Source organism: Coloeus monedula (genome assembly GCF_965178545.1).
Source record: "Coloeus monedula genome assembly, chromosome: 11".
Lineage (NCBI taxonomy): Eukaryota > Metazoa > Chordata > Aves > Passeriformes > Corvidae > Coloeus > Coloeus monedula.
In genome coordinates, this window is record NC_138791.1 from 7,408,770 (window position 1) to 7,431,615 (window position 22,846).

The window sequence follows — 22,846 nt, forward strand, 5'->3', positions numbered from 1 at the left end:
TATTTTTCTCATATTAAAATACTATTAAAAATGCAGTGAATATAGTACTGAAAGAGCAAGAATGTGCCAGAGAAATGGGAAATCTCAAATCTGTTTCCTCAAACACAGAATAGGCACTGATAAAAAAAGATTTTAGGTCAATAGGAAAGCAGCTTTCTGACTCCAATCCACAAGATACATTCATCACAAATTATTGAACTCTTCTATATAACACGCCAGGAAATCCTAATTTTGACTTCATACTCCTGTTAAAGCATAAAATAACATTTATAAACTAATGTAAATGCAGACACCTGCAAATTGCTGAAGATGTAATTTAATTTTCACTACGATGAAGAAGTGAAGAAGTGTCATGTTATTTCTAGAATGCTCTGTTGTTTGGAGTTAGCAAAAGGTTCATCACACAGTTTTCCATCATCTCTAAAATGCATAGGGTTAATAGACATCCTTATATTTATTCTTTTCTCACCAGTATTTGCAATTTTGTTTTTACTTTGAGAAGGTATGACACATAATTACTTCCAATACACTTTCAAAAATCTTTGGGTTTTTTTGGTTTTTAGTAATTGTAAAAGAGAAAAGCAGGTGTTGCTTCCCTTCCCCCAATAATTCTGTTTAGTACTGAACACTTGAAATTGCTTGGATCCCATACTTTCTATCTAAAATAAACACAGGCTCTTGAAAGTTTTTAATGCCAAAGCACATAGAAGATTTCCATGGTATCTGTAAAAGCACTATGCCATGAAATATAAGAGCAGTGTAACTATTTCTGAAGCACATCGGTGGTTTTTTATTTCTATTTCTGTAAACTTTAAAAATGTTGTGATAGATATTTTGTTTACTGTATGAAACACTTTAAAGTGTTTTTTTCTTTTAAAGTATCACTCACCCAGCTACAGCCACTCAGAGACAAACAAGTGTATGCACTGTTCTTGTTCTCCTTAAGTTTAAGATCATGAATGTGACTTATCAGTCCTATTTTCTCTCAGAACACTTTCAAGAAAGCACCCAGCATCTAGTTCAATTTTTAGGTTTTGTTATAACGCTGACAATATTCTGTGTTAAGCAAAATGGATTTGGAGGCAGAAACTGGAGCAGTGATAAATGGGAGAAGTTTGAAGTTTTTATTAGCCAGACTTGGGAGACTAAAGTAAGATTATGGGTAACGTTTTCAAATACCTCCACTGGAGTTCAAATTTGGCCAAAACATCTCATTTTAATTTGTGTGAAGTAAGTATTCCTTATCCCCATTTGGTCTGAGTAGATTACAGAAAGCAGCAGGACGGGATACACATTTCATGTTAAATCACTCTTTTCCCTAGAGGGATTTGACTGAAAACTAAGCTGTGCCAGAATGTTGTTTATTTCAGATCACTACAAGAGTTTAAATCTGGCAGAAAGAAACTAGAACATTGTTATAAAATGTTATTCCTGCCCACAAGAGGGGAAAAAAGGAACAAAACCAACTCTTACTGCAAAATCCATAGACTGGGTTTGATTTTATTTTGGGGTTGGTTTTTTGTTGTTGTTTTTTTGTATGTAGTCAGATTTTTTTGTTTGTTGTTGGGGTTTTTGGGTTTCTTGTTTAGAAACCCATCACTTATAACAGATGTCATATAAAAGTCTAAGGCTTATTGAAAATAGCAAAGACTCAACTGTATAAAATAGGCAAAAAATCCTGAAGTCAGTAATTCTGCAGAGTCTTACTACAGAATAATTCAGTGTGGCTGCTGTTTCGCCATCTGTACCTACTAATACCAGTTCCCTGTGCGAATTCTTGGCAAAAAGCCCCTGTAATTTGTTTCTAAGACCTCTCCTGCTTCTTGCAATTGAGATTGTGATTTTTTGTTTGGTGGGTTTTTTTTTTTACTTGAATAAATGCAAATTTCTATAGAAGGTGTGTAGATAAATCTTTAATACAAGTGTAGTATTATCGTATTTATTATTGTTTATACAGCATTCAGTTTAGTTGCAGGAGGGAAGTGACAGTAGTACTGCATCAGGATTTCCAGGATTGTCCCGGGATTATAGTAAGCACGAGATGTCACTGAGATGATTTGTTACTGAATCAGTCTCATGTTTATCGAAGGGTGAGACAGAAGAGTCATTACAAACAGCGTCTCTGATATCAAAGGCAGTAGTTACAGTAACAGTAGCAGAAGCAGTAGGCCGGTGTACTAGTTTGAAAACAAACCAGTGGGAGGCACCAAGTCAGAATAACAATTTAATGGGGAAATTAAAGAAAAGGAAAAAAAAACTAAAAGAAAACACTGGTTCAAACTGACAGTCAAGATACAACCTGAGTCCCTGTTAGGCAGGGTGGTGGCTGCAGTCCTCTGAAGTGGTGATCCTGTAGAAAGGGTCTGCTCTTCCTCAGAAGGTCCAGTGGTGGCTGTGTAGTTCCTGTCCTCTGGAAATCCAGTAAAAGGGTTGTCTCTGATGTTCAGAGTCTCAGATTATATCCCCGATGGAATGCTTGGTTCCTCCCTCTGGGTGGAGCATCTCACAATGGGGTAATGAGTCATGAGGCCAAGTGTTGATTGGGCTCATTAACAGAAGATAGTCCGGAGGGAGTTATCTGGGAGTCATGCGGCAGGACAATGATGGGCCATTAACAGCAAGATAGTCTGGGGGGAGGAGGCAAGGAAACACTGCCCCACCTGATTTCAACAGCTCCTGAGGATGGTAATAGAATACACTGCAACCCAGGAGAGCTGGGCAGCTGCAGCAGGTACAGATGCCAGGTAGCAGCAACTCAGAGAGGTAGCAACAGCTTGCTGGAGAAGCAGCAGCCTGCCTCACTCTGTGTCTACAAGGCTTTTTATAACTTTTTGAGCCAATAAGCAAATGCCACAAAGCTTGCTACACATTTGTACCAATCACCACTGTATAATTTTGCCGCAGTGTGTGCTTTCTTATCCAGTAAACGCATTGCTATTATAGCCAATTGCACAAGCTTATACTAATCCATCTTAACTTTCTAGGAAACTTTACTATAAAACCCAGTATTAAAACTCTTTACTCTTTTATTTATCACTATTATTTCTTGTATAAAGTATATTTTTACTATGTTTCTACTTTTATAAGGCCTATTTATTTCAAAACTACAAAACTGCGTTCACCAAGGCCGCAAATCGAAATATGTATCCATTTCTATCTACTCAAGCACAATGTCCTTTATGTATTCTGTCAGCACCTGTGGGCACTCTGTGAGAGAGCTCCCTGCAGCTTCATTTCCCACAGTACTGCAGGCAGGGCTTTCTTTAGATCTGAACACATTTATGTTCAAAATTACCTTAGCTGAGTGTTTTCTGTGACCATGTCTTCTAAATCAAGTTTACATTGAAATGATGAGCATCTTCAAACTGCCCCTGTTACAAAGTGGAGTAAAAGATGGAGTTTTTTTCTTCTCAACAAGATCTAAAAATAGGAGAATGATCCCCCACCCCAGTCTTGAAATTTAGTGAGATTCCTGGAATATGAGTATTCCTCTGGGTGACAAAGATGAAGCTAATATAGGATATCCAAATTTAGATAGTGATCTAGCTACTAAAATTGAGGCAAGTTAAGATGGAACAGTCTCTTACAACGCTCATGTGAAGGGCAGTACATTTCTGCTAAATGTTGGTAGAATTCAGCATTCCAGTCTTGTATTCTTTGAGTTAAATTATTTCAGGTCCTTTATTTGGATGTCGATTTTCAAGTAGCAAACCTATGGGCATCTGGATAAGGGCAGGATAGGATTTCAATGTGCTATGTACATGTTTATTTCCATTTTTTGGCAAGAGATGATGGTTTCATCATTATGATTTTGTCAAAAAAATTATTAAAGGTACCGCTCACCTAGACAGTTCTGAACAAGATATGGGGATGGAAGGAAGCAAGCAAGAGCCATCATGGAGCAAAGCAGGGTCTAAAAACTGAAAAATTGCTCTCTCTTGAGATTTTGAGAGTGTTGACAAAATATGTGAACACTCATAAAGGCAATTCCGTTTAGGGGCATTTTAGTTCAAAAGCCGCAGTACAATATAGGACCTTAAAAACCCCTCTTGTTGAAAGAGACCGTTGCAGTTCACAGAAAACATGAAAATTAGCCCCTTGTTATGCTTAATTAAAGATAACAGAACCGACATAATCTTCTTAGGGAAAAAAAATAGTAAAGAATGCTGAAGAAAATGTCTGATGAAAATTGCCCTGTCTTCTTAAGTTTTCTTCGTTGAACAAGCAGAACCTGGGCTTCAGGCCTCATTGGAAAAGTCCATAGCAGGGGTTAGTAAAAAGCTCTGGACACTGAGTCGGAGGAATGAAGGATTAAATCATACACAGGCAAAGTCTTTAGTCTCACAGTCATTGGAAATTTAGAATTTGAAGGAGATGAGGAGAAATGGTCCATTTTTTTTCAATACAAGGCTGCTTAAAAAAGCTGAAATTATGTACAATTTTCCTTAATCCTTCTTTGCCTCTTTTTTGTGCAGACCAGTCAAGTACATGAATTGTAGAGGCTGGAATTGATCTCTTAAGATCATCTAGTCCAATCCTACTGGAGTAGATCTTGAGAGAATCTGCACTAGAGCTGACTACCCAGAACTGTGTCCAGTCAGATCTTAAATGCTTCCCAAGTGGAGAGGCCATGCCCTCTCTGGGTATGTTATATTAGATGTAAATAGATATAAAAATCAGGTGGGGTTTTTTACTGTTTCCACTAATTGTTGAAAATGTAGAATTGCAAAAAAGTTTTGTTTCTGTGGTACTTTAGTACAAGGAAGGAATATCTAAGAAGTATTCTCTGCCATTTTTTTTTAATATGGTCAGTTTTGTGTTGGACTTCCTATTTATCAAAGTTGAAATTAGAAAATAGAAAACACTAAATGAGCCCTCCTTGCACATGCTCTTCTGTGGCCTGTCAAATCAAATCAAGTAATAGCTTAATTTGTTTGTTTTAAAAAGATAAAAATCTTTACCAGTACATCAGACCTGTAGTTTCTGAAAACAAGCATGTCCTCAATGCTTTATGTCAGCATAGCTGGAACAGTAGAGTAAGAGAAGCTCACTGTAGCTAAATTATTGAGAAATGAAAGTACTCCTGTTCTGTGAAGATGAATGACTGCATGTTTACAGTCATTTTCTATCAAAGAAGGATGATTGTCTGGCATGTGCATTCAAGTGTTGCCATAGCTCTATGAATCTACCCTGACTCAGTCTTTCTGCTTAAGCTGCACTAATTTATATATATATATATTTAACTCTACATATAGTTAAACATATATATAGCTAAATATAAACTGAAATGTATTTAAAATATAATAAGCAATCTTTTATATCCAGGTGTAGGAGGTGTTACTGAAACTGAAGCAAAGGCAGTCCTCTTCTGTTCACTGACAGTGGGATTTTAAATGTTCTTACCAAAAATGCTCATTATGCAAACAAGAACACTATGTTTTATTCTCCCAAAGAAATTTTTCCAAGTAGTGCCATGATCCAGTATTTAACTTGTCCAGTATTTAACTTTTCAAACTTGATCCTTTATTTTTATAACCAGCCCATATACAAATTCAAGGATTTTTTCTCCAAACCCTGGTTAAAGAGATCTTTTTTACAAGTTACCTCATCCATCATTTTCTTTGTTCTCCCTTTTATATAACTTTTAAACCCAACTTTAGTATAACAGTACTCTCACTTATTTCATGTTAAATATTCCTAGCCAGGATGCTAAAAGGCCTCAGATAATTTGAATGACACAGCTTTAAGGTTTAGCATCTCCTTTTAGTTTTGTATCCATAAGCTAAGCTAAGGAATAGTAAGGACTCAATCATTGATTTGTTAAAAATGGCACACAATTTTGAATGCCTCTATTCTGGCCAGAGGAAAGTGGCCCTGATGATCCTGCTGTTTGATATTCAAACTGTGCCTTGAAATTAGGAAAGATCCAAAATCTCATATCACTTTTGAAATACAAATCAGTCATATTGAGGTTGGTCACACTTAAGGTTTTCATTCTTCCTGTTTAGATCAAACTCTACAGAACAACAATTTAAAAGGAAAATTTGTGAATATATCAGTTTTCAAGTAAGTGAGACTTCTGCTGAGCTAGGCTCTAAGGAAGATGCTTTTAAAATTTCATGGAGGGAAATGTGCACCTTGTAGCTGAAAATATGTACCTTTATGACACAAAAATTATGGTTTTCACCCATTTTCCCTTTTTTTTTGGTGTGTTAATGTTTGTATAAATGTGACCTCAACATTTCATCCAGGGTTTTCTTTAGATGAATTTAAATGGGGTTTGCATGCACATCTCTTTTTTAACAAAGAGACTCTCAATTACTTAATCAAAAGTAATTTGAACTATTGGTATTTCTAGAAGTGGCACATACTGTAAAAGTTTTACAAATACTGAAATCTGCTGATGTTGCAGTCATGCATAGAGCAAATACATCTGCTCTATACTTCTTGGACTTTTTTTTTTCCCATTTTTTCTCACAGGTATTGCTTTCATATTATTATTTTTGTTAAGAACATTCAGGCAAATGTCAATGCCATATACTGTCCTTAAAATTTATGGTGCCATCTGTAAAATTGCAATTTAATATGAAGGCCTAAGGGAAAATGAATATGTCCTCATGATGACACACCAACCAAATTTTTGAGGGATTCTAAAACAGATGTTTTCCTTGTCAGGCAAGAGAGTGATTTACCTAATCTTTACTCCCCATTATAAGCCACAGAATATTATATTCAACAGTAGCATTTAGCAAATCCCTCAAAATGTTTTTCATGCTTTGGTAGAAAATCACAACTTTATGTTTTTCCAGAGTTTCTTGTTTACTTTGAATATTGGTTTTGTGTTCATAAATCTAATATTGGTATACAGACTAATGTTTTCATCTTTAGAAAAACTGAGATGTGTATTTGTAGAGTCTAACACTAAGCAGCTCACATGGAGCCATTGCTTGGGAAAGATGGTTTGCAGGGAAGGTGTGCAGAGAGGTAAACTCCTCCCCAGAATACTTTGGAGCATATGGTGTAAGTCCTGTCCCTTTCTTTTGGCTGAACAGGGAAGCTGAAATTAGTGACATATTCACAATGCAGACATTTGCATTCATTTCCATTTGCTCTCAGTTCATTTCACCATACACAATCAGTGTGTGGAACAATTGAATAGTGGTTTTGGTTTTTTTGAGGTAGTTTTCTGCTAGTGTTGAGAATTTAACCTCTATTTATCTAATTCTTGGCTGTCCTCACCACTTGTTCTTAGAGAATCCAGGACTTTGACAGATGTATTACAAGAGTAACCCAACATGTTTAGTATCAATATGTGTAGTAAATGGCACAGAGCGTCTGCTCTTTGCCTCTGCACTTCTGCCTTGCTGTAGGGATTTGTTGGTTGGTTGGTCGGGTTTAATACTATGTAATTTGTGGAGGAGGAAGATCCTTGTGATCTAATACCAACCAGATTCCAGGGGCATTTTGCTAAATAATTCTGCTGCCAGCAAAACAAATCCCTGATTGCAGAACAAGGCAGCAGATGAGCTGTTGGGTCCTTTGGATAACTTTAAATAATGTTGTGCAAGGATGAAGCTGCAATCGTATATATGATTAAATTGCTATCATTTTAAGTACTGAGGATTGACTAATTTATTTTCCCTCCAGTAGACTACATTTCCAAATATGAACAGTGTTTCTCATGTGTTGTAGCCTGAAATGAGGATGACAGCCTTTGCAAAACAGTTGAGCACATAGAGTACATAGCCCTAAAACATTGAGGGATCCCTCTTCAATCAGTACGAGAGAGCAACCACAGCTTCCACTGGAGAGAGATGTGAAGTTTGTAGTTGTTGGTTTCTTTATTATGGCATTCTAATTCCTACACTTTCTCCCCTGCTGTGCTTTACTGTGACTGGTGTTGCTGCCTGTTTCCCCCCTGATCTGGGGAACATTCAGCCACATTTCAGGTAATATAAACTCAGGACATACCAAGACTCTGAAGATTGTTGTTACTGTGCCACTTTTGGCCAAATTAAAAGATCCAGGTTGTAAAAGTAGGCATCCTTTCTGGATGCTTGACTAAAGCCTGTGTGTCCCTGTCTCCTGGACAGCAAAGGTAGATTGTTGTAGTGGTCATTATTTTCCTGTTAATTGTTAATGATAGAAAGCTATGTGTAGTGTCATTAATTGTGCTACTTTGATATTCAAGAAGAGGGATCCATATTTTGTTTGGACATTGTATTACTAGAGAATAATGAAGCTGACTTTTGACTTTTTGCAAGCTCTGAATGGAAAGACAAATATGGCAAGCAATTATCTTTCAGTTTAAACTTCATGTCTTTTAATATAAATGCTATTGGTCATTTTCTGTAAAGAACGTGGGTGTACGGTAGTATTCAATTTTTGTTCTAAAATGAAATTTTAGAAAGTTTTTCTGGAACAAAACAATATAGCAAGCCTATATATGAAAGACAGGAATACAGCAATATATGTGCTTTCCCTGTCTTTACAAATGCCTTGCAGAATAGCACGTCCTCATATTTTGTTGACTTTGAGGGGGAAGAGTGTTTTTCACAGAGATTAGAAAAAAAATACTCTGCTTACTTTAATACTCTCATGAGATTGATGGAAGGACAACAAAGCTTTCTCAGGAACATTTATCTGATAAATAAATCTGTGCAGACAAATAATTTCAGTGGCAGATGTCCATTGCTAAGCTTTATAAATTAAGGGCAGTTCTGTGGGGATTCCCTATATTCAGTCTTCCACTTGTTGTCAATAATTTTTATAGAAAACAAATTGTAGCTTTTATCTCTGTTTTTCAGTAATTGAGAATTCTGTTTCCTCTGCTGAAAAATAAACATTTTACCTTTATTAAGTAATTGAATCAATACTTTTCTCTGTTCCTTTTCTGCTATTACCTTATCATCAGAAATGACTGGAATTTGTTAATTGCAAACACTTTTACCATGGTAACCGTGATACACAGTCTTATAAACCTTAAATGAAAAATTTCCCTGGGATTTTTGGGGTGGGTTTTTTTTTTTCCTTTGGCAAACAGTAAGTTAGAAAGTACAGAATTAGATTTTGTATGGATTGGCTCGCTCTGTTCCCACAGCAGAGGGAACTAATGGAAATATTTAATACTTTGCTTTCTGGCAGAACTCCATATCAATTTACAGCCTTGTGTGTGCATGAAAATCCCTAAAGCATCTTCAATGTGACTCAGAATGAGTTTCTTTAAATGTTGTTGTGCCCTTCATTGGCTCTTCCTCACCTTTTTCTTTTTTCCTTCTTCTTCTTTTATTTTTTTTTTAAATTTATATATGAATAATGATACAATGAGGAAAGCCTGGAAGGTTCTTGGTGCTACGACTGTTTTTTAAGGACTAGGAAGATGTTCTGGGTTATTCCTGACTAGGAAATATCAAGCCAATTCTTGTTTTTCTTTTGCTTGAAAATATCAGAAGTGTGAAGTGACTTGTGATGGGAGCTGCGCTGCTGTGTCTGAGCCTGTTAGAAACACTGTGGGTGAAATCTCTCTCGAGGCTGAAGGTTTATTAACTTCCCTCTCACAATCTACACTTTGAGTACAACTGCGCTCAGTTTAGGTTGTCACTGTGGAAAGACAGTGATTTGGCATGGCCCCAAACTCATTTTTGGGCCCATGGGCAACAAGATCCAATCCTGTTTTACTTCAGCCTTCTGTATCTGAAAAGCTGTGTTTTGCTTTGCAAAATATTATGGCAATAAATGGATAAAAGAGTAAAAAATGTAGATTGACATGTTTAAATGACTTAGTTCTGAAAGTAGATTAGATTATTCATTAAGCTTCACCAAATATTTACAAGGAAAAAAAAGTAAACATCAAGAGATCAAAGAGCCTGAATACAAATATTCTACATATTAGGATATTGTAAAAAATATAAATATTCTAAAAATGTTGTGCTGATGATGTCTCAGCTGAAGCAATGTGCCTAGTCTAGGGTACAGCATTTTAAACAAAATGTAAAGAACTGAAAATGTTCCAGGGAATGCAGAGGGAAAAAAAAGTTTGGAGAATGTGGTCTTGCAGGAAGAATTTGAAACAGCTTGGTTTATTTAGTTCAGGACAGAGAAGAATGAACAGAGCCTAATAATGATATGAAGTACTTAGCAGTTGAAAAAAAAAAAGAAAAAAAAAGAACAGACAGTAATTGATTGTTTTCAATGTCTGCTAGATTTAGATTAAGACTGAGATGCTTAATTTTCTCTGGACATGAAAGCAACTGCAGATGCAGGAATGAGCTTTAATATTTGGGTTGCAATTATTACTAAGTAGATAAGAGCAGGGGTTAGGTGACTCCTGCCATAGAGCCCATTACTCAGTTGAGGCTGTTATTGGAACAGCTACAGAGCTTGATCTTGGAATCCATCTGTTGGAAGGAGAGTGCAGGTCTCCAAATGCCACAACACAGCTTCCCCTTTCCCTTACTGCAGATTGTTCCATGGACTTTTTCCTCAAGACTATAAAAATTGGTGTTTTCTGCGTTGGCTACCTGGACAAGTCTTTATCTCCGTCACTGGAGAGAGTGAGGGGACACATGAAACATCTGTTCAAAATAGCCAAAAATTTATTTTATCTAGTCTTGGGAAAGGTGAATGGAGTTCCTGATCTCTGTTGGTTGCCTTAAAATAATTTCTAAGAACCATTAAAAGACCTACCTCTGCACACTCAAAATATTCTTTGAATTCTAAACTTATGATATTCAAATGGTTCTGGCCCTGATTTCCTCTGACGGCAAAACAGCTCTGCAGAGAGTAAGGATGGACCCTTGAGTGAATCCAGCTGAATGTTCCCTCTGTGAGGGAGGATGTGTAAACATGCAACTACATTATCCTCCTACTGAAGGGCAGCACTGTGATGGGAGCTGCATCTGCAGTCATGGCATTTGCAAAATGGGGCACTTGTGTGAGGATTTGGGAATAAGTGGCTACAGAAAAGTGTGTAGCAAGCCGGTAAGCCAGCAGGACATCAGGTAGTGTCTTCAGATATGCTCTGTGTAATCCTTTCAGGGCCTCTATCCAAAGCAGTGTAGCATTTCTTCCTTCAGCATTTTCTCAGCTCTCTTCTTTCTTCCCTACTAAGTAATTAAAAAATTATATACAGTAGTTAACAAGGTGCTTCCTACTTTCTAAATTAGGAAATGAATGGAATGTTTAATTGCCACTTCCTGGGGTATATTGGAAGATTGAAAATACATTTTTGGAAATGCTTTTAACACATTTATGTTATCAGGGGCAGTGCATAGACTGGCTGGTCTGAAAACTGCTTGTGAATTGTGTACATCTTAGTAATTTGTACTCTCTAATTTAAGAGAGTACAAATTTAGATAAACTAATTTAGATGACTCTTTTCTATTTTTCTTTGCAGAACATCACTCCTGTCAGCCACTGACTGTAGGTGCACCATAGGTCATATCTTGGTCTAATACTGCATCAAGAATTAGTAAAGGCTGGTAATACACTGTAAAGTGGCTACATCATGATTTCATGATCTCAGACGCTCAGCCTTAGATAGTGGCTTTGGAATACACATGCATAAAATATAAATAAACTTATGTTCTATATAAAGTCTTAGTAGATATTCCAAGCAATATATATATATTTACATTTTTAAAAGTATGAAAAAGGAAAAAAAAAAAAAAAGAGAGACAGAAGAACCCCAGTAAGTTCTATTAAAACAATGCTATTTAGATTCCAGGCTTTTCAACTGCGGTGAGGGCTTTATTTTCAAGAAGCCAAAGACAGAAGCAACTCAAGCCAAGGAAGTCTCAAAAGGCTCTTTTTCCTCGGGAATCCCAGGCTGCCTGACCGGGGCCAAATGTTCTTTGTGGCATTTGGCCGTAATTGCAGCATAAGCACAGCCATAAACAGCAGCTGCCAGCATCATCAGACACACGATTCCACACACGACCCCGGTGATGACGACGGTGGCGATGGCGTGGCGCAAGCTGACGGGCCTTGGCTTGGGCTTGGGCTCGCAGCTGGCCCGGCCACTGTCCCCAAACTCAGCGTGGTGGCCGTGCTTCAGTGAGCTCCGGTGCTCAAAGCCATGGTGGTGGCTGCTGGCCAGGGGCACGTAAGCTGTCCTCAGAGGACAGGCCCCAAAGAGCTCGTAGGGAACTTTGAGGAGGTCCTTCCCCTTCCGAATCCCTGGCGCTGAGCAGATGATGCCATCGCTTATTCCTCCTGGAAGAAAAGAAATTGTCTCAATATTTGACAGTTTCAGAATTACTTTAATGTAAAATTAACATTAACCTGAAGTAAATTTATCATCAGTTTCAACTTCATACTTTTAAAGATTTGTAACTATATTTTAAATGCTTTTGTTCAGTTAGGTGAGTGGTGAGATTATTACACTTCAAAACTCACATTAGAGCATTTTCAAGAAGCAGATCATCAGGAATTAGGTTATCTATGTTTTTATGGGTGTGAGAGTGAAAAACAATGGTGGTAGAAAAAGAAGAACTGTCATAGATAAACAGAGAGGTATTGTTGACAGCAAATTCAGTTCGTTCAAATTCCTACCACTGCTAACTTTTATAGAGAGAAATAGAAACCATGTATTTAGAAAACATTTTGAACTTGATTGAAATATCCCATGAAATCATCATTGTTCTGACATCATACGTTAATTGTAGCAGGGCAAAGAGAAAGCTCAGTAAGTTGTACGTACCCATGAGTGGTTTTTTGAAGCAAGGCTTGCAGGAAGAAAATATACAGAGGTATAAAGGAGTTGAGATTAATCAATCTATTACTCTGCTGGATTTCAAGATTGCTTAGAGCCAGCTTCCCAAAGGAGGTTTTTAGTACAATGGGAAGAGAAGCAGGAATCCACAGGCCTGGTAAATCACATGGTTGTTCCTCAGTGTGTAGGGGAAAATACACCAAACATAGCCTTCAGGTACCTGACTAGTCAGAGCACAGGACTTTAGGGGTGTGGTGTGTCAAGGAGTCCACAAGGCCAAAATCAATGTTTACATACTTTAAAATATTAACTAATCAAATCAACTGAATTTTCTTTCTCTTCTCTATCCAAAATAATTCACCTTTCAGCTAAATCCAGGCACAGAAATTTTCATCCTGAAAAGACTTTGAGGGAGTAATGGATACAGACAGAGCCAAGCTGAAATCTGGAGACTACTCCACAAATAATGTTGACATTCCAAGACAGATTTGAGCATAGCAGGTCTCTTGGTCTTTAACAGTGAAACCCAAAGCATGGTTCCAGACATCTTCAATGTGTTGTTTTGAATATGGATATAGATAAAACCTCCAAATCCTTCAACTCTTATTGTTTCATGGGTTTAAGTAACTAAATGTGTGTGCTTGGAATAGAACCCTGGTGTTCCTCCTGAACTGAAGCGTTCTCTGTAATTTTCTGTGAGTATGCATGAAATGTCAGTCATCTGAGATGGATTCAGCTAACAATACTCAAATATTTTGGACTTATATTGCTTTGTTATGACATGCAAGAAATACCTGCAGCCACTCAAAAGTTTCATCATATGTGTGTCATATGAGTAGTGGGAACCATCAATGTACAATTTAACCAATTTTTCTTCATGTGATTCAGGCAAGTAATTTTAGGGAAATACAAACACAGAACAGAACATAGTACTTGGGCTTTCTTTAAAGCTTGTTGCTAAAATGAATTTGTAAGTTCCATGTCACTTCATTTAATTAATCTGTACAATGTTCAGTAAGATGGAAGGGCATCACTGAACAACATTGTTTTTTGAAATAAATGAAATTATTTATGCTGCTGGCAGAGTAAATAAGACAATCTGATATGTTTATCTTGGATCATTACATTCTTCTGCACAGAGAAGTCAACCCCTGCTGAATTTCCAGCATAATAGAACTAAAACTCTGTGGTAAAACGATATTTTACCTGCTCAAGTTAAGATTTTATTGTTAACCTTTTGTCTTTTCTAAAAGGTGGCTTATAGTAGTGAATTTACCTCACCCAAAGATTACTCCAGGACTAATTGTGTCCCTGCATGGCCAGTATGGTTTTTCCAGCTGGCCTGCAAAGTTCTGATCCCTGCAAAAGGCAGTCCATCACTCGTAGGCCACATGGATCATCTCCTCATCTCCTCTGCTGCAACAAGCTCCACACCACTTTGGTACAGAGACAGGTAATCAGTAGTTTGGTCACATGCAAGCATCAAAGCCTGATTTAGAAAAAAGAAAATTGCCCTGCTGTTTCGAATTCTCAGTCTGAATATACCTCCTGGGAGAAATAAATTAATTTCTTTTTATACTTAATTCCTTTAGAATTAAGTCATGTTATCTTTCTCACAGCATAACTCATGAATATATTTAAAACCAGCTGTGACCAAAATACTGAGACTACTAATTATAAATTTCACTTTTGCATATGTGATGCCATTAGACATTTCTGTCAGGAAATTGCCAATGAATTGAGTACCTCCTCTGGTTAACAACAAATTAGGAAGTGATACTAGTTATTCTGAAAATATTAAAGTGATAATTGATAGAAAAACGAGAATCCTGAGTTCTCTAAAGTTTAATCAGTGCGGATATCTGTCTTGTTGTTTGCCATCATGCAACAGGTAAGAAGCTTTTAAACAGCAGGTTGGTTTCCAGAAAAATCATATTGGTAGAATTAAAACAAGAGTATGTGCAAAAGTGCACTTGTTTTATATATAGAAGTGGGTATATATGAATTCACACACTACAGAACACACCTGTACCTGCTGTATGGTTGTGTGTGTGTCCTTGCTCTTTCTCTGGGCACTAATATGAAGCCCCTCTCTGATTCCAGTTTGTCACCTGTGTTTATAGAAGCACTTACATTCTGACCTATGCGTAAGAATATAGTTTACTGTGTTTGTTTGAGGAAGTGACCTATGGTGCGGGGTAAATTTTTAAGCCATAGAAGTGAAGATCAGTTAGATGCTGGGTAAATGTTCTCATGTACACTAGATGTAATGAGAAAAATTCCTTACCTCTGTATAGAAAACTCTCCAGCCACAGTTTCAGGCCAAAGATATTACAATTGCATTGCCAGGGATTATCTTTGAAGAGAACCACTTTCAGGTTTGGAAGTGACTCCAGCAGAATTCTTTCCATTTTCTGAAGTTTGTTATGCTTCACAGAGAGCAATGTTATATTCCCTGTGCTGTTTCCAAACGTCTCAGGCAAACGAATAATGCTGTTGGATGACAAGTCCAGTTCTTTTAGGTGAGGGAGGAAACTGAAAGTCTTGTTTTCTATATAATGCATCAAATTTCTGGTTAGATTTAAAACCTGCAGATACCGTAGTTTTTGGAAAGCACCAGGTGCCACACTTGAGAGAGAATTATTGGACAAGTCTAAGATTTTGAGCAGTGGTGTTGCAGTGAATGCATTTTGGTTGATTCTCCAGATATGGTTATTCTGCAACTGTAGTATCTGAATTTCAGGAGGTAAATGGGCAGGAATTTCAGTAAATCCTCTATTCTTGCAGTCTGCAGTCTTTGAAGCTGTGTGGCAGAGGCATTTGTTGGGGCAGCCATGAGCTGTGTGTGCCAAGGAGATGACACTCCAAACCAGAAGCCAGTTACCTGTGTCACAAGTGAAAGAAGATTTAAAATTAGTTTAAAATGTTTGGGTTTTGGCAATATACAGGCCATAAACACAGCCAGAAGGTATACAGCTCTTTATAATGACAAACATTAATGTAGATACCACAGAATGAATTTCTTTTATAATAAATTAGTAAATTACAGATACTGTTGAGGTACTTCTGTAATGCAGAATGAAGATAATGCTACCATGGTCTTAAAATGAAGTACTTCCCATAGCTTTATCTTAAGTACAAATGGTTTTCAGGAGGATTTGCCATCAGCAGAGCAGTGATGTTTGAAGGGAATGTGACAGTTTCTAAAATTATTAAACTGAAATGTCTCTCTTTCTGTGGTAGTAACAGCTTTAAGACATCCTTTGTCAGAAGAATTACAAGCAGAACTTCTATTTTACTAATATTACTGCCTAGAAGAACTGAGTCAATGTACTATCAAAAGAATTACAAGCTTCACAGGCATAGCTATAAAAGCTATTAGCAGTACTTTCTTAGCAATCCAGATTCTGTAAGTTTCTCCTTTAAAATACCTGTTTATTCTTTTTGCTTTAATTCCCTTCTCTGCATGCCAGCTGTACTTCCCATAGATACAGGTTTCTACACAATCAACAGACATTTATCAACAAGATTCTGAAAATATAAATTAGTTGACAGGAGTCTAATTAGTTACTTAGTAATATTTAGTATTTATAATTATCTGCTACTCCCTGATGTTCAGGTGGTTTTAACTGAAAAAAAAATAATATTTTTTACCTTTTATGTCTTGCTAATCTTTTATCTTTTATGTCTTGAAAACAAGGTACTACGTAAAAGCTACACTTATATAAGCTGTGCTTCTATGCATATAATGATTTTTTTTTTAAGTTGGATGGTGTTGAATAATTAGATTTTCTTTGACTAAAGAGAGTCAGAATGATGAATCCTCTTATAACATTGTTTTTGAGATGCCTGAAATAATTTTTGCTATTTACTTTTTCAAAATGCAAAACATTTTAGTTAGTTGCTACTTGAAACCTTTGGAAAATAAAGTACTTGCTGTTTATTGACTTACAGAGATTGAATGTGAATTACTAACAGTGAATACCATATTGATGGAATAATGTATGATTATAGTATGAAATATGATAAATGCATAAATGAAAGTTGTATTTTGAGACTACAATCTAAGGCACAGGCTGTTCATTAATTTTCACTCAGAAATGAAATATTTATATTAAAATTACACATAACCTTCTGCAGTACTGAATTTTGCATCATAGAATTCACTTGAAAGAATCCAGCATTCCTGCAAGCAAGGTAAGCAATACTTTCAGTTCATTACACTGTTCTGCAACAGTTGGCTTCAGAAACTGAGGCACAGCTTCCAATGTAGAGGTAAAATAAACACTTGCTTGGCAAGGAAATGCTTCTCAAACAGAAAAATGGCATTATTAATCTGAATGGTTCAGTATCTCACCTTTCATTCTGCTTTGTTTGTTCTTCCCCTGGCAGAAGATTCAGTTCAGATTTCTGATGTAGAACAGTAACAGACACTGTTCTGATTCCCACTTCAAATCTGTAATGTGCTCATCCAGCTTCCTTTTTTTGAGTTTTTTTTAGGTGGTATCTGTGACTTATGTAGAAGTTTCTACTCAGTTACTCTATCAGCCTTTGATATTTTTCTTAATCACAATCTTCTCCCCTCTCCCTCCTTTATGACTCTCAGAGACTAACTCTGCCTCTTAATCACTCAACAAGGCTTGCAAGCAGTGTCTGTCCAGCTCTGACTGGACAGCTGTAACGTACAAATAATGACCTGAGAGCGTCGCCTCTTCAATATATTTAATCTCCAACAAAAGCAAAGCACAAAAATAAAGCTGCCTTTTTTATATCCAGCATGGTTTCTGAATTCTGCTGGATTATTAGCCGGGCTGTGTCAATTTTTGCAAGATCTGAACATGGATTTTGATTATCCTGGGCTGTGACTGGAGGCAGTGGAGTGTATAATATCACCACAAATAGTCCTGTGGGTTGATGACATGGTTTTGACAGTGCCCTTGTTTGCTCTTCTAAGCTTATTCATCTGATATCCATTAGTTGTGCTGACAGGATTTTATTGCATGGGAATACAGGACTAGTGGCTCCTTCCATGAAAATGGCACTCATCCTGGTATAGTCACCATGAGTATTAAACGAATTAATTTATTTTCAAAGATATCGGAAAGATGTAGCAGATGATACTGAAATCGTACTTTGTGTGTGTGGTGCCTTGACTTGTTTCTTTGTTATTTCTTCAGTAGAACTCATACTGTGCTATCTACACTAATAAAAGGATTAATGACTTGTGACTGTGAAGGAACTCAAAGGTGTTGAAAGGAATGAGAGATCTGGTATATAATTGAGTCTTTCCAGGCTATAGGATCACTCCATCTGTGAGCTGTCCTATGGAGAGGGAAGTTGTGCATTCAAAACCTTTCAGACCTAAAATACAGCTTTCTTGTGTACAAATTCTGCTTTTAGGAGCTTTTGAAAAGATCACATAAAGTTCACTTTCTAGCTCAAAATTTGTATGCTATAGGCAATGCTATAAAAGGAGTAGTAGAAAAATCAGATCATAAGGTCTAAACTGCTGTTGAAAGCAGGGTCTTTACCAGAGGGTATCCAGTGTCAAGTTGAGACTTTGATATTTCCAGTAACAGAGATTCCATCACTTCTCTGGGCAACCTTCTCCAACGTGTTACTGTCCTCAGAATCAATATTTTTTTCTTGCATCCAGTTAGTGTTTTCCTTGGAGCAGCTGGTGTCCTTCACCTCTTGTCCTGTCACTGTGAGTCCTTGTGAAAAGAGTAACCCCATCTTCTCCATAGGTACCTTTTGGTTTCCAAAAGTCTGTGCTGAGCTCTCTGCCCCCTTGGCTCACAGGGGAGAGCTGTGCCTGTCAGTATCATGTGCTTCTCTCAGTTGTTTCTGACACCAGTCAGGATACCCAAAGGAACAGTGGATACTTGTGAACAGCGAAGGAGAACGTAGGAAAACTGTCATTCTGTAAAGTAAACATGATTGTTCATCTTGAGGATCCCAGGATTACTGCTGTGAGTGGCAGACCTTACTACCCTTGACATTGTCCTGATAAGGGATAAGGCCTGGGATTTAGTGTAGAGGAACACTACAGATGAAGATAACCTGGTTCCACAGTCATCCTGGTTAACCCCAACTTTACAAAAAAGGGGAGAGAAGCTTAAAGATCATCTGTCCTGTACTTTAAGTTAATGTCAGGTTAAGGCAAAAAGCTTTTTTAGCTTTTGTAGCTTGATATATTTATTTGCTATTTCAATGACACATCTTAAATAATACCTGTGAATCATTTTAGTGAAGACACAACTAAATATAAAAAAGGGCTGGTATAAAATAGCATCTTCCTTAGAAGTTGTAGCCACCTTAGCTATGGATACTCTTGCAAAGAATAAAGTTAGGTCAGGTACTGGTTGCTTGAGATGACATCCCTCTCCCCTTGCAGTATCTCATCCCTTTATCAGTGGCAGCTTTTTTCATGACTCTTGATTATGTTGCAGGAGGTAATAGCTATTAGATCATTGTTTTGTTGTAAGATGTTTTTAAATTCTGTTTGGTATCTATAATTTTATTTTGACTTATGAATTCAAAATGTTTCTTTTTAAAGTTATTTTTCCATTTTAACTAATATTTGCTGACCAGATGGGTATGCAAGATCCCACTGCAGTTTATTTCATGTAACAGTGGGCTTAAAGAATGTGTTTTATGTGACTCTCCTGTTTTAGGTAAGTCTTTGCAACTATAATTGTATTATTTTTAGTATGCACCCTGTTTCAGAGATGTTCATAGGAGAAGGCCGCTGAAAGTTAAGCACTGTGGGAGGTTCAGTTCCAGCAATAATGCAGAGGTTGTTTTATTTATTCAGAATCATGAATAAGAAGTTACTACTTTTTAAAAAAATCTTCATGCTGGGTTCAGATTTGGAAACATATGATTAAATCTATCAATTTGCTTTTCATGTAGATGTGGCTATTTTTTCCCTATATTGAGAACTCTGAATGAACATGTTTTGTAAACAGAAGTTTCCCCAACCTATAATCCATGTCCCATTCCCATTTATTCAGAATAATACTTTGGTTGTGACAGAGAAGTCTGATGTGGTGAAAATTATAGTCATGTCACAGGTAGAGATTTGCCAGAAACAGGATAACCATGAAACCTACCCTACTTCTGGCCTTTTGAACCACCAGCAGGATTCTTTTCAGTTGTCTGATGTGGTGCAGCAACTGTTATTGCAGCCTCTTAAATTAGCCTGTGCCTTGTTGTAGCAAGGTATGTTTCCCATTGCAAATAGCAGGAGAGCCCCATGAACTAATATCTGATCCCTGTTGGCTGAGGGGGGGCAGGTCTGTCTTTGCTTTGCCAGCAAGCTCTTTGTTGCAGCAATTACTGCCATCTGCTTTAAAGGAGTTGTATGTGTAAGAATCATCTCTTTTACAAAAGAGCATTATGTTAATTAAACTCTAGCAGAATGGAAACAATTTAAATATTTCAAATATTTAAAAGCTACAGGATTTGGATTCCACTGCGTTGTATATCGAGTCCAGGCAGACATGATTATATTAAAAAATGTTCCCAAGACCACAGCAGACAAATCCTATACATACCCTTTATTAGATTTATTTTCCTTATGCTTTTAAATGGGAAGGAATTAAAACTGAGATACTTTCAGGGAAATGGCATGTGCTTTCTCTTTGCTAATGTGTGTCTTCAGATTGGTAAAACACCTAAGCTCTTGCTCAAGACCCTAGATGGAACTTCGGGCAATGCAAACTCCTCTTCATTTGGTTCAGGACAAAGAAAAAATTCATATTTGTTGGTGAAACAGCTCATACCTCTATTTGTTACAATTCTTCCCCTTCAACTGGCACTAAAAAAGTACAGTAGTGCATGGTGGAGAAAGGCTGTGCTCTTTCCCATGAGTCAGAATGTAGTGCAAACAAAGGTGACAGCGCCAAAGAGACCCTGGAGTTCCCCATGCTTTTCTGTTTACAAGGGCATTCCTTGTTCTCTGAGAGCTCAGGGCTCCCTCAACTTTTTCCTGGCAGGGCACTAGGTTTTCAAAAGTTGACAAATCTTAGAGGAAGGCCCTGGATCCTACTTCTGCCTGCTTTTCACAATAGAAGTATAAACCAATGGAGCAAACTAAGTTTGACTCGAGGAAGATTTATACCTTAAAAAGCTGGCCGTATTTTCCAGAGAAGTGGGCTTACAGGTTTCTTCAGACATCCTTTGCTTAGATAGGATGAGAGGAGAGTAATATCAGCTAGAAATTAATAATATCAAATGCTGGTTATGACACAGCATAAGGAGACACCATTATTTCCATAATTTTCTTTGTGTCTGAGTTACTATGAGTTAGTTGATGGTGTCCCTTTCAGGAGGGAGGTAACATTGTGCAGCTCTAGAAACAAAAAACCAGTCAGAGAGTTGTGATTTTGTACAGGGGAAGAGCCCAGTTTTCTTTTTTCCAGTGGCTTGTTTTGCCTTACTTGGATACATCTGGTACTTGTTTGTGCAGTCCGTAATTAATCTATGAAATGCATTGTTGGAAGTTATCCTTGGGCCAGAAGATTAGTAGGATTCATATATAATCTGGAGCCATAGTTACCTCATGGGGCAAAAAAAATAATTTAGGAGGGATATAAACTTTCACTCTTAAGGGCTTTAATCAACCACTAATGACACAACTTAATGGAGAAAAACCTTTCCCTGTGGGCAGTTTTTTTCCATAATTGTTATTTATGGGAATTTTTACACCTTCCTCTGACACCTCTAGGAGAGGCCAGTGTATGAGATGTAAAAGTAGATGAGATGAACTGGAACATGCTGCATTCCAGGTGGAGATTTACAGTGGGGGAAGGGATGGCTGGACGGCCTGGCAGTGGCAGGAAGCTGCTGGCTGGGGAGGTGTGAGCTGCTGTGTCCCAAGCCCCATGGGAGAGCCAGGCTGAGCACCTTCTCTGTCTAGGTGAGAAATCAGTTCTTCCCCACACTACCATTCTGATCTGGACTGGAAAATTCTTTCAATATTCATATCCAGGTCTGAATCCAGGTGTGTTCATAATCTATAAACAACTATTTGTGTCAGTCCTTTGTCCGCAGTTTGTTTCTTATTTTTTTCCTTTTCAAAGAAGTGATGCAAGATTTTCAATCCACCGGGTTGTGCAGTCAGCAATTTATTGTGGTATTACAACTCTAATATAATGCTGTTAGAAGTTAGTATGGCATGTACTCTTTTCACCATAACTAAATGACAAGGAATATATGAAGGTGAGAAGGCTTAGTTGGAAAATGCTGGAACATCAGCCTTACAGAGTGCTTTGGTAGAAAAATTACCAGGATGGATGCAAAGCCTTCAGAGTGAGGAGAAGCACAGGGAGTAAAGATGCTGGACCTCTTTACCTTGATTGCAAGTTAGATGAAGTTGTAGCAAGGGTAAGATTAAGTGTCAGCAGAGTATTTGTTCCATTACAAATAGCAGTGGGGGGTGCAGATTCAATTTTCAATCATTTCCTAACTAATGTCAACCACCTGTTATACATGCTGAGCATCTATAGATAGAATGTATCTCTAGTAAGAGTAAATTAATGAACTCATTGCGCCATTACTGCAAATAGAAAAAAGAAATCTCTTGACATCAAGTTAAGAGAAATGAAAGAAATAAAACAGGCGAGAAAACACATGTAAAAATAAGGACAGGTGTACTCTGCTTTATCTTGACACTTTAGATGCTTTTTGTCCTCTCTGAAGCATGTTAAAATACTATCTATTATTGCTATTTTTCTAGATAGCTTATTCTTCAACAAAGTTTTTTCTAAGCTTTTACTTAGTGATTTTGTTTCCTTTTTATATTTAATGAGAATTTCTGTTCATGGTCACAGCTCACCCTGGACTCAAACGTAAGACCAGAATATAAATCTCCTGTGCATTCTGAGTGGTTGATTTACTAGGGCAGCTCTTGTTAGAATTGGAAGGATTTTTTTGAACAACATCTGTAAAGGGGTTTTGAAATGTTCACAGTGTATGAAGAAATATTTTAAAGTGCAGTAAATGTTTCTTAAACTGCTGCTCACCAATTGTGCTACAACATAGGACTCCTACTTCATTGATTCCTTTTGTGCTTTTAAGGCAAATTGTAGTAGTTCAGTAAAACTCAGTGTTAAATGTTGGGAACTCCTG

The 22,846-nt window shown here is 37.2% G+C and overlaps 2 protein-coding genes across 2 annotated transcripts in view; one reads left to right on the forward strand and one right to left on the reverse strand.

Annotated features, from left to right (window-relative positions):
• The window catches only part of CACNA2D3 (calcium voltage-gated channel auxiliary subunit alpha2delta 3), a gene marked incomplete at both ends in the record, with an annotated part of 393,646 nt that overhangs the window by 312,992 nt on the left and 57,808 nt on the right, over positions 1-22,846 (forward strand). The gene's annotated exons all lie outside the window — the stretch shown is intronic.
• LRTM1 (leucine rich repeats and transmembrane domains 1) lies at positions 11,780-18,448 on the reverse strand (the record flags this gene model as incomplete). Its single annotated transcript, XM_082288773.1, has 3 exons — positions 11,780-12,213; positions 15,000-15,596; positions 18,304-18,448. 3 exons carry the CDS (start codon positions 18,446-18,448, stop codon positions 11,780-11,782), a joined length of 1,176 nt encoding a protein of 391 aa, XP_082144899.1.